The sequence below is a fragment of the Amblyraja radiata genome, chromosome 47 (assembly GCF_010909765.2).
Source record: "Amblyraja radiata isolate CabotCenter1 chromosome 47, sAmbRad1.1.pri, whole genome shotgun sequence".
Lineage (NCBI taxonomy): Eukaryota > Metazoa > Chordata > Chondrichthyes > Rajiformes > Rajidae > Amblyraja > Amblyraja radiata.
In genome coordinates this window covers 4,078,118-4,091,513 of record NC_046002.1, presented here as the reverse complement: position 1 = coordinate 4,091,513, position 13,396 = coordinate 4,078,118, and the positions used below count along the sequence as shown (strand labels likewise).

General features: G+C 59.9%; 2 protein-coding genes across 2 annotated transcripts in view; one reads left to right on the top strand and one right to left on the bottom strand.

Annotated features, from left to right (window-relative positions):
• LOC116968891 (integrin alpha-11-like) overlaps positions 1-33 on the top strand; it is a 52,625-nt gene extending 52,592 nt beyond the window's left edge. The window contains exon 14 of the mRNA XM_033015871.1: positions 5-33. Coding sequence (XP_032871762.1) covers positions 5-33 — 29 coding nt within the window. The remainder of the gene's footprint in view (positions 1-4) is intronic.
• A 33-nt stretch (positions 34-66) lies between these two features.
• LOC116968890 (semaphorin-4B-like) overlaps positions 67-13,396 on the bottom strand; it is a 40,750-nt gene continuing 27,420 nt past the window's right edge. The window contains exons 4-11 of the mRNA XM_033015869.1: positions 11,289-11,403; positions 4,468-4,676; positions 3,934-4,094; positions 3,538-3,600; positions 3,164-3,262; positions 2,699-2,810; positions 1,778-1,965; positions 67-165 (exon numbers count right to left, since the gene is read on the bottom strand). Coding sequence (XP_032871760.1) covers positions 67-165; positions 1,778-1,965; positions 2,699-2,810; positions 3,164-3,262; positions 3,538-3,600; positions 3,934-4,094; positions 4,468-4,573 — 828 coding nt within the window. The 5' untranslated portion in view covers positions 4,574-4,676; positions 11,289-11,403. The remainder of the gene's footprint in view (positions 166-1,777; positions 1,966-2,698; positions 2,811-3,163; positions 3,263-3,537; positions 3,601-3,933; positions 4,095-4,467; positions 4,677-11,288; positions 11,404-13,396) is intronic.

Here is a 13,396-nt window from a genome sequence, read left to right as displayed (position 1 = left end):
CCAGGAAAACTCTACGACTCTTTGGGCGACTGACGAGACCATATAGGCTGAACCATGACCGGCACATCAGTAACGTTCATTAACAGACTTGGCAAACTCTTCAGACAACCCCAAAATATCCACAGTGCACAGGAAGCAGCTGCTAACTGCCTTCCTCTGCCGGAGCTGATTGAAGTGGAACGCAATGGATTGACCAACACACTGCCCCTCCCCCACACTGCCCCCCCCCCGCATTGCCCCTCCCCCACACTGCCCCTCCCCCCCCACACTGCCCCCCCCCCACATTGCCCCTCCCCCACATTGCCCCTCCCCCACATTGCCTCACCCCCACATTGCCCCTCCCCCACACTGCCCCTCCCCCACATTGCCTCTCCCCCACATTGCCCCTCCCCCACACTGCCCCCCCCACATTGTCCCTCCCCCACACGCCCCCCCCCCCCACATTGCCCCTCCCCCACACTGCCCCCCCCCCCACATTGTCCCTCCTCCACATTGCCCCTCCCCCACATTTCCCCTCCCCCACACTGCCCCTCCCCCACACGGTCCCTCCCCCACACGGCCCCTCCCCCACACTGCCCCTCCCCCACACTGCCCCTCCCCCACACTGCCCCTCCCCCACATTGTCCCTCCCCCACACTGCCCCTCCCCCACACTGCCCCCCCCACATTGTCCCTCCTCCACATTGCCCCTCCCCCACATTGCCCCTCCCCCACATTGCCCCTCCCCCACACTGCCCCTCCCCCACATTCCCCCCCCCCCCCACACTGCCCCTCCCCCACATTGCCTCTCCCCCACATTGCCCCTCCCCCACACTGCCCCCCCCACATTGTCCCTCCCCCACACTGCCCCCCCCCCCACATTGCCCCTCCCCCACACTGCCCCCCCCCCACATTGTTCCTCCTCCACATTGCCCCTCCCCCACATTGCCCCTCCCCCACATTGCCCCTCCCCCACACTGCCCCTCCCCCACACGGTCCCTCCCCCACACGGCCCCTCCCCCACACTGCCCCTCCCCCACACTGCCCCTCCCCCACACTGCCCCTCCCCCACACGGTCCCTCCCCCACACTGCCCCTCCCCCACACTGCCCCTCCCCCACATTGTCCCTCCCCCACACTGCCCCTCCCCACACTGCCCCCCCCACACGGTCCCTCCCCCACACTGCCCCACCCCCACACTGCCCCCCCCCCCCACACTGCCCCTCCCCCACACGGCCCCTCCCCCACACTGCCCCTCCCCCACACTGCCCCACCCCCACACTGCCCCTCCCCCACACTGCCCCACCCCCACACTGCCCCACCCCCACTGCCCCCACCCCCACACTGCCCCTCTCCCACACTGCCCCTCTCCCACACTGCCCCTCCCCCACACTGCCCCACCCCCACACTGCCCCACCCCCACACTGCCCCCCCCCACATTGCCCCTCTCCCACACTGCCCCTCTCCCACATTGCCCCCCCCCCCCACTGCCCCCCCCCCCACACTGCCCCTCTCCCACACTGCCCCTCCCCCACACTGCCCCTCCCCCACACTGCCCCACCCCCACACTGCCCCTCTCCCACACTGCCCCTCTCCCACACTGCCCCTCTCCCACATTGCCCCTCCCCCACACTGCCCCTCCCCCACACTGCCCCTCTCCCACACTTCCCCTTCCCCACACTTCCCCCCCCCACATTGCCCCTCTCCCACACTGCCCCTCTCCCACACTGCCCCTCCCCCACACTGCCCCTCCCCCACACGGCCCCTCCCCCACACGGCCCCTCCCCCACACTCCATGACAGGGGTTCCCTGACCTGAGGTGCTCAGGGCTCTGTCCACATTGGTGCCGCTGCAGAGCATGACGTTCCTACCTTGCAGCCAGCTCAAGGAAGCCTCTGTCTTCAGGGGAACCTGGTGCCCGAGGCTGCGGGAGATGACGTGCTGCGTACCGAGGAAGTTGCCGCTGGTTCCCGAGTATAACGCTCCCTCTGGACCAGGAAACAGGGCAAGCACTCAGTCCCACTCCTGCATTCCCACTGCTCCCCAAACCCCCCCACTCACACATTCAGCCTCGCAGATCACAGAAACCCAGAGGGACCTGTCCCACTCACTGTAATTCTTCACAACCCGCTCAACACAGTGAAGCTGCCTCAACACTGGCCCCACACACCCTCCCATCCACACACTCCCCCGCTCAACATAGTGAAGCTGCCTCAACACTGGCCCCCACACACCCTCCCATCCACACACCCTCCCATCCACACACCCTCCCATCCACACACCCTCCCATCCACACACCCTCCCATCCACACACTCCCCCGCTCAACACAGTGAAGCTGCCTCAACACTGGCCCCACACACCCTCCCATCCACACACTCCCCCGCTCAACATAGTGAAGCTGCCTCAACACTGGCCCCCACACACCCTCCCATCCACACACCCTCCCATCCACACACCCTCCCATCCACACACCCTCCCATTCACACACCCTCCCATCCACACAGCCCGGTCAACACAGTGAAGCTGCCTCTACACCAGCCCCCCACATACTCCCCCTCTCACACACATCACTGAGACACTGATACTGCTCCATATCACCGCCAGCTGGGGACAGACAGACACCGCCCCACACTTCAGCACTCCCCCCACCCCCCTCACCACAGCCACCCCACCCACACCCATGACAGGGCACCCTAGGGTGCCGTTGACGCCTCACTCACCAACCATGGCGGCGGTGAACCTGAGCGCGGGGTCAAAGGGCACGCGGCCCTTGCAGTCCTCGGTCAGCGGCTGCTTGTCCACAGCTGTCCGCAGCGAGAAGGTCCGGGTGTCCTGGAACAGCAGGACCTGGTGTCAGCAATCCCAGCACACACCCCACAGGGAATCCCAGCACAGACCCCACAGGGACATGCCCATCCCCACAGGGAATCCCAGCACAGACCCCACAGGGACATGCCCATCCCCACAGGGGATCCCAGTATGTGAGACAAACCCATCCCCATAGGGAATCCCAGTACAGCCCCCACAGGGACATGCCCATCCCCGCAGCCTGCTGGGAGCAAGTTTCTGATCTTTAGTTTGTTGATGTTTAGTTTGTAGATGCAGCCTGGATGTGCTGGGCAGGTTATTGAACACAGGGGTTGGTGCATTGGTCTACAGCGGCGGGGTTGAAGGGCGTCTCTTACGATGTAGGTGCAGGTCGGGCTGTAGGCGTAGGTCCCACAGGCGTACAGGCAGCTCTCGTTCACCGGCAACACCGCCACAATGAAGTTAAAACAGTCCCTCTGCCAGGAGCAAGAAACAGGAATGGTTACTGACCGGGACAGTGACACACACGCGCCGTTACCCAGTGAGTATTCCCAGTCAGGAATACAGGAACGCAAAGCAACATCACCCTTCCCTTCTCTCCAGAGATGCTGCCGGTCCCACTGAGTTACTCCAGTTGTTAAGTGTCTTGTAATCGTGTATTGTCTTTCCGCTGACTGGATCTTTGCACTGTACCTCAGTGTACGTGACAATAATGAAGGAAAGTAAAGTAAAGCTGCCCTTGCTGTCGTACCTGCTTGCTCTTGCCCTTGGACCAACACTCCTGGATCTTTGCATCCGTCGCCCGCCAGCGGATCTGAAACAGTCACGAGACAAACAGGTGTTTGCATCTGGAGACGGTGACAGGCTGATGTGTGTGTGTCTCCCCGCTGGTCCCCCCCCCCCCCCCACCCACAGCCACCACCCCCCCACCCATAGTCCTGTCCCCACCCATAGTCCTGTCCCCATCCCCCCACCCACAGCCCCATCTCCATTCCCCCCAGGGATCACATTCCCCCCCCCCCACCCCGGGTCACACTCCCCCCCACCCGGGTCACACTCCCCCCCCCCCCACCCCGGGTCACACTCCCCCCCACCCGGGTCACACTCCCCCCCCCCACAAGGTTACACCACTCTACCGGCCACTTGCCTGGTCCACAGCCGTTGTACTGCTGAAGGTCAGCGTGTGGAGGGAGAGGATCTGGTCCCTGCCACCCACATAGAGCCGCTGCCCGTCGCTGCTCAGCAGCAGGCAGCTGTAGTTGGCACTGCTCTCCCCGGAGAAACGGCCCAGCCGGCGCCGAGGGTCACCTGTGTGGGCAGAGCAGTGGTCAGCGGGGGAGCCAGAGAGAGCAGGGATCAGCGGGGGGGGCCGGAGAGGGTCGGGATCAGCGGGAGGGGGGGGGAGAGAGCTGGGATCAGCGGGGGGGCCAGAGAGAGCAGGGATCAGCGGGGGGGCCGGAGAGGGTCGGGATCAGCGGGGGGGCCAGAGAGAGCTGGGATCAGCGGGGGGGGGGGGGGAGGGGGGGAGGGGGGGGAGAGAGCTGGGATCAGCGGGGGGGCCGGAGAGGGCCGGGATCAGCGGGGGGGCCAGAGAGAGCTGGGATCAGCGGGGTGACCGGAGTGAGCCGGGATCAGCGTGGGGGCCAGAGAGGGCAAGGACGGGGCGATCGTTGGCACTCACCGGCTGCGTGGCAAAGCCGTGGGCGAGGCTCGGTAGGAGGGTCGGCAGGGACGGAGGTCACCATCATGGCCAGGGTGAGGAGGGTGCGGTGCAGGCACATGTCCATGGTGCTGGGGACAGCTCTCCGTCTGCCAACTCACTCGCAGCTCACACACTGACCGCAGCCCCACTGAGGCAACTTCCTCTGCTCACTCATTGGACAAATCAACCTGCAAAACCATTTTGTTTCCAAGTTTGTTCAACATTTAACATTTCCCTTTTCTTGGAAATCTGCTCGGGGAGAAACCGGAAAAAAAACCCACTTTGTGTCAACACCAACCCACATCTCGACAGACACCATCCCGTCATACACTGTGCCAGGCTCAGATACAGTAAAGCTCCCTCTGCAACGCCCCATCACACATTGCCACACACACACTGCCCCATCACACACTGCCCCATCACACACTGCCCCATCACACAGTGCCACACACACACACTGCCACACACACACTGCCCCATCACACACTGCCCCATCACACACTGCCCCATCACACACTGCCCCACCACACACTGCCCCACCACACACTGCCACACACACACTGCCACACACACACTGCCCCATCACACACTGCCCCATCACACACTGCCCCATCACACACTGGCACACACACTGCCCCATCACACACTGCCCCATCACACACTGCCACACACACACTGCCCCATCACACACTGCCCCATCACACACTGCCCCATCACACACTGCCCCATCACACACTGCGACACACACACTGCCCCATCATACACTGCCCCATCACACACTGCCCCATCACACACTGCCACACACACACTGCCCCATCACACACTGCCCCATCACACACTGCCACACACACACTGCCCCATCACACACTGCCACACACACACTGCCCCCTCACACACTGCCCCATCACACAGTGCCCTATCACACACTGCCACACACACACTGCCCCATCACACACTGCCCCATCACACACTGCCCCATCACACACTGCCCCATCACACACTGCCACACACACACTGCCCCATCACACACTGCCCCATCACACACTGCCCCATCACACACTGGCACACACACTGCCCCATCACACACTGCCCCATCACACACTGCCACACACACACTGCCCCATCACACACTGCCCCATCACACACTGCACCATCACACACTCCCCCACACACACTCCCACACACACACTGCCCCATCATACACTGCCCCATCACACACTGCCCCCATCACACACTGCCACACACACACTGCCCCATCACACACTGCCCCATCACACACTGCCACACACACACTGCCCCATCACACACTGCCACACACACACTGCCCCCTCACACACTGCCCCATCACACAGTGCCCTATCACACACTGCCACACACACACTGCCCCATCACACACTGCCCCATCACACACTGCCACACACACACTGCCCCATCACACACTGCCACACACACACTGGCCCCATCACACACTGCCCCCATCACACACTGCCACACACACACTGCCCCATCACACACTGCCACACACACACCGCCCCACACACACCACTGCCCCATCACACCTGCCACACCCACACTGCTCCATCACACACTGCCACACACACACTGCCACACACACACTGCCCATCACAACACTGCCACACACACACTGCCCATCACACACTGCCACACACCCACTGCCACACACACACTGCCCCATCACACACTGCCACACACACACTGCCACACACACACTGCCCCATCACACACTGCCCCATCACACACTGCCACACACACACTGCCACACACACACTGCCCCATCACACACTGCCACACACACACTGCCCCATCACACACTGCCCCATCACACACTGCCACACACACACTGCCACACACACACTGCCACACACACACTGCCACACACACACTGCCACACACACTGCCCCATCACACACTGCCCCATCACACACTGCCCCACCACACACTGCCCAAACACACACTGCCACACACACTGCCCCATCACACACTGCCCCATCACACACTGCCCCATCACACACTGCCCCATCACACACTGCCACACACACTGCCACACACACTGCCCCATCACACACTGCCCCACCACACACTGCCCCATCACACACTGCCCCATCACACACTGCCCCATCACACACTGCCCCCATCACACACTGCCACACACTGCCACACACACACTGCCCCATCATACACTGCCACACACTGCCCATCACCACGGCCCCATCACCGCTGCCCCATCACACACTGCCCCATCACACACGCCCCATCACACACTGCCACACCACACAACTGCCCCATCACACACTGCCCCATCACCACTGCCCCATCACACACTGCCCCATCACACACTGCCCCCATCACACACTGCCCAATAACACACTGCCACATCACACACTGCCCCATCACACACTGCCCCATCACACACTGCCACACACACACACTGCCCCATCACACACTGCCACACACACACTGCCCCATCACACACTGCCCCACACACACTATCCCATCACACACTGCCACATCACACACTGCCCCCATCACACACTGCCGGCATCCCACACTGCCCCATCACACACTGCCCCATCACACACTGCCACATCACACACTGCCCCATCACACACTGCCCCATCACACACTGCCCCACACACACACTGCCCCATCACACACTGCCCCATCAACACACTGCCCCACACACACACTGCCCCATCACACACTGCCACACACACACACTGCCCCATCACACACTGCCCCATCACACACTGCCCCATCACACACTGCCCCATCACACACTGCCCCATCACACACTGCCCTATCACACACTCCCCCATCACAAACTGCCCCATCACACACTGCCACACACACACACTGCCGCATCACACACTGCCCCATCACAAACTGCCCCATCACACACTGCCACACACACTGCCCCATCACACAGTGCCACACACACACTGCCCCATCACACAGTGCCACACACACACTGCCCCATCACACACTGCCCCATCACACACTGCCCCATCACAAACTGCCCCATCACACACTGCCCCATCACACACTGCCCCATCACACAGTGCCACACACACACACTGCCCCATCACACACTGCCACACACACACTGCCACACACACACTGCCCCATCACACACTGCCCCATCACACACTGCCCCATCACACACTGCCCCATCACACACTGCCCCATCACACACTGGCACACACACTGCCCCATCACACACTGCCCCATCACACACTGCCACACACACACTGCCCCATCACACACTGCACCCTGCCCCATCACACACTGCCCCATCACACACTGCCACACACACACTGCCCCATCTACACTGCCCCCATCACACACTGCCCCATCACACACTGCCACACACACACTGCCCCATCAACACTGCCCCATCACACACTGCCACCACACACACTGCCCCATCACACACTGCCACACACACACTGCCACACACACACTGCCCCATCACAGTGCCCTATCACACACATGCCACACACACACAGCCCCATCACACACTGCCCCCATCACACACTGCCAACACACACCTGCCACACACACACTGCCCCATCACACACTGCCACACACACACTGCCCCCATCACACACTGCCCCATCACACACTGCCACACACACACTGCCCCATCACACACTGCCACACACACACTGCCCCATCACACACTGCCCCATCACACACTGCCACACACACACTGCCACACACACACTGCCCCATCACACACTGCCACACACACACTGCCCCATCACACACTGCCCCATCACACACTGCCCCATCACACACTGCCACACACACACTGCCCCATCACACACACTGCCACACACACACTGCCCCATCACACACTGCCCCATCACACACTGCCACACCCACACTGCTCCATCACACACTGCCACACACACACTGCCACACACACACTGCCCCATCACACACTGCCACACACACACTGCCACACACACTGCCCCATCACACACTGCCACACACACACTGCCACACACACACTGCCCCATCACACACTGCCCCACCACACACTGCCCCATCACACACTGCCACACACACTGCCCCATCACACACTGCCCCATCACACACTGCCCCATCACACACTGCCCCATCACCACTGCCACACACACACACACTGCCCCATCACACACTGCCCCATCACACACTGCCCCATCACACACTGCCCCATCACACAGTGCCCCATCACACACTGCCCCATCACACACTGCCCCATCACACACTGCCACACACACACTGCCCCATCACACACTGCCCCATCACACACTGCCACACACACACACTGCCCCATCACACACTGCCACACACACACTGCCCCATCACACACTGCCCCATCACAACACTGCCCTATCACACACTGCCACACACACTGCCCCATCATACACTGCCCCATCACACACTGCCACACAACACTGCCCCATCACACACTGCCCCATCACACCACTGCCCCATCACACACTGCCCCATCACAAACTGCCCCATCACACACTGCCACACACACACACTGCCCCATCACACACTGCCCCATCACACACTGCCACACACACACTGCCCCATCACACACTGCCACACACACACTGCCCCATCACACACTGCCCCATCACACACTGCCCCATCACACACTGCCCCATCACACACTGCCCCATCACACACTGCCCCATCACACACTGCCACACACACACTGCCCCATCACACACTGCCCCATCACACACTGCCCCATCACACACTGCCCCATCACAAACTGCCCGTCTCTGCCCCATCACACACTGCCCCATCACACACTGCCCCATCACACACTGCCACACACACACACTGCCCCATCACACACTGCCACACACACCACTGCCCCATCACACACTGCCCCATCACACACTGCCCCATCACACACTGCCACACCACACCTGCCACACACACACTGCCCCATCACACACTGCCCCATCACACACTGCCCCATCACACACTGCCCCAGGGTCAGATACAGTGAAACTCTGTCCACACTGACACATTCCCGGGATCAGACACTGTGCAGGTGAGATATAGATTAAAGGCTCTAAATAAACATGGATTGTATAAAAACTCACTGCACACAGTCCTTCAATCACAGATTGTGGGCAGCAGAGACTGAATTGAGGAAGCCACACTAACGGATGGAGACAGAGTGAAGCCCCCGTCGAGAGACAGGCACAGGTGCAGGGCAGATTGTTGAGTTGGAGGCAGTCTTGTGTCCTCCTACACAGTCTGGGTGTCAGGATCAGTATCTGTTCCACTCCAGCCCTGTACTGACCAGCAGTCCAGCCACCCAGCAACCTGGCCTCAGCTGTCATCCAACCTGTCTGCGTGTGACACAAGGAACTTCAGGTGCTGCAATCTTGAGCAAAACACAAAGTGCTGGAGGAACTCAATACGCAGGCAGCATCCGAGGAGGCAAATAGTCAGACATCGTTTCAGGTTAGACCTTTAGACTTTGGAGATACAATGCTGAAACAGGCCCTTCGGCCCACCGAGTCCACGCAGACCAGTGATCACCTCGTACCTCAACACTATTCAATACACTAGGGACAATTTACAATCTTTACTGAAACCAATCAACCTACAAACCTGTCTGCCTTTGGAGTGTGGGAGGAAACCGAAGCACCTGGAGAAAACCCATGTGGTTACAGGGAGAACGTTCAAACTCCATACAGACAGCACCCGTAGTCAGGATGGAAACCAGGTCTCTGGCGCTATGAGGTAGCACTGCGCCACCATGCCGCCTCTAATGTTGGGACCCTTCTACGGACTGATGGAGTGGGGGTGGGGGGGGGGAAGAGAATGCAGGAAAAGAGAGGTGGGCTGGGACAAAGCCTTGCAAGTGATAGGTGGATAGAGATGAGGGGGGGTGATTGGCAGATGGATGGAGCTGGTGACAAAGACTGGAGGTGAAAAGGAGACAAAAGAATGTCAGGTAAGAGATGACGTGTAAAGCCGGAGGCTGGGGTATGGGTGGAGGGGACGGGGTGGGGCGGAAACAGGGATAAAAGGTGTCACCCTGTTTGCTCGATTTGTGATTTGGACAGGGAGATGGTTACAAAGGATGGGGCCAGTTCCTGGAAGTGGTGAGACTGGTGAGACAGTCTTAGAGCCGTGAAAACAGAAACTGAATGCATAAGGGGATGTGGTTTGTGGGCAGTTGTAGTCTGTGCACACACATATATAAAGACACAGACACACAGACACAGACACAGACACACACACACACACACACACACACACTCACACTCACACTCACACTCACACACACACACACACACACACAGCTAAACACACAGACACAAACAAACAGATATACACAGACTGACAGACACACAACCACACACACAGACGCAGACACAGACACAGACACAGACACACACACAGACACACACACACACACAGAGACACAGACAGCGTGATCCCGTTTCCTCCCACACACAAAGACGTACAGGTTTGTAGGTTAATTGGCATCTGTAAATTGTAAATTGTCCCTGGTTTCTCGCCAGTGTACGGGGTGATCGCTGGTCAGCGCAGATTTGGTGGGCTGAAGGGCCTGTTTCCACACTGTATCTATGGAGTGTAACGTCTACCACCCTCTCTACCTACTCGTGCATCGTTCTGCTCTGTGGTGATTGTCTGGGCTGTACAGAGTATGAGACCAGACAGGGTGAGGCCACGACCTGTGTAGGAGCAGGTGAGGGGAGGGGACGGGGAGGCAGGAAGGAGCCACGTCTCACCTGGAGTGCGGGGTATGGGGTGGGCTGGCCCGTCACCCCACAGCGAGCAGAGATCCTCCTGACCTCAGGGCTGGCACGTACGCTCCCAGCCCCCAAACCCTCAGGGAGACCGGCTCTGCATCACACAGAAAAGAAGATTAGGGATTTACTTTTACACAGCCGCAACCTTCTCCAGGGAATTAGTGGCTGGCAGCTTATACCGTCCGGTGTGGACAGAGTCACGGCACAATAGGGGCACACTCAGGCCATCTCGGTGGGACGTGGGGGTCTCTGCGTCAGTGGTGGGTGCATGGTGGGTGTGATTTTTGGCCCTTCTGCTCATCAGGTGCCGAGGATTTTTCCCATCGATGAAAAATAAAAGAGTTATTAGTGTTTAAAAAAGGTTGAGATTCACTCTCCTGTCAATCACGCCATGAAGGCCACGCCTCATCTGGTGGGAGGGGGGAGGGACTATAAAACCCAGAAATGTGGGCGTGGCTCAATCTCTGCAAGATGGAGGAGGGAGAGGTCACGACTCGCTGTCCTTAGTGGCCTTGCACCCTGTTGAAGTAGTATGAAACTGCACTTGAATTTTGTGGCCTTGCACCCTGCTTGAAGTGGAACTTCTAGGAATAGCCGTGAGTCAACTTCCAGCACACCAGCCGTGAGTGAGTGAGCTGCCAGCACAACAGGCTTGAGTGACTGAGCCGCCAGCCCAAGGATCCATTTTGCCCACAATGTCCATACTAGCCCTCTGGAAACCAGTCCCTTCAGCCCACAACACCCATATTAGCGCTCCAGAAAGCCCCCCCCCCCACACTGGCCACCAATATTGGAATTGGTGGAGAGGTGGAATATTGCGTAGGGGGACCAGCCCTCCCGTGTGATGGGAAAGGTTTAGAGGGATATGGGCCCAACACAGGCAGAAACCACTAGCATACTGTAGATGGGGCATCATGGATGAGTTGGGCCAAAGGGCCTGTTTCCATGCAGAATTACGTTTAGTTTAGTACTAGACTAAGTGGGACCCATTGGTCCACGCTGACGAACGGTCCCTACACATTAACATTACCCTACACACACTAGGAACAGTTTTACATTTGCCTAGCCAATTAACCTACATACCTGCACGTCTTTGGAGTGTGGGAGGAAACAGAAGATCTTGGCGAAAACCCACGAAGGTCATAGGGAGAACGTGCAAACTCCGTGCAGACAGCACCCGTAGTCGAGATGGAACCCAGGTCTCTGGCGCTGCATTCGCTGTAAGGCAGCAACTCTACCGCTGCACCATCGTGACTGGCTCTGTGACACCAATCCAAAGACATTCTTTCTTGTGAATTAGGCAGAACACACGGTGCCTGAGTAACACAGCAGCTCATGCAGCATCCATGAAAGGAATGGACAGACAATGTTTCTTCAATCCTGACCCAAAGTGTCATCTGTCTATTCTGTTCACAGATGCTGTCTAGCCCAGCAATTCCTGTTAGTACTTCGTGTTGTGCTCAAGATTCCAGCATCTGCTGTTCCTGTTGTCTCTCTCCCAGTGTTGCATTCCCTCACCCCTGCCCCTTCCCCACTGCCCCTCCCCCAGTGTGGCGTTCCCTCACCCCGCCCCTCCCTCACCCCCGCCCCTCCCCCACTGCCCCCTTCCCCACTACCCTCCCTCACCCCCGCCCCTCCCAACTGCCCCTCCCTCCCCCCCCGCCCCTCCCCAGTGTTGCATTCCCTCACCCTGCCCCTTCCCACTACCCCTCCCTCACCCCCGCCCCTCCCCCACTGCCCCTCCCTCCCCCCCGCCCCTCCCCCAGTGTGGCGTTCCCTCACCCCGCCCCTTCCCCACTGCCCCTCCCTCCCCCCGCCCCTCCCCCAGTGTGGCGTTCCCTCACCCCGCCCCTCCCCCAGTGTTGCATTCCCTCACCCTGCCCCTTCCCCTTCCCCACAGCCCCTCCCCCAGTGTGGCGTTCCCTCACCCCGCCCCCTCCCTCACCCCCGCCCCTCCCCCACTGCACCTCCCTCACCCCGCCCCCTCCCCCAGTGTGGCATTCCCTCACCCCGCCCCTTCCCCACTGCCCCTCCCTCCCCCCGCCCCTCCCCCAGTATGGCATTCCCTCCCCCACTGCCCCTCCCTC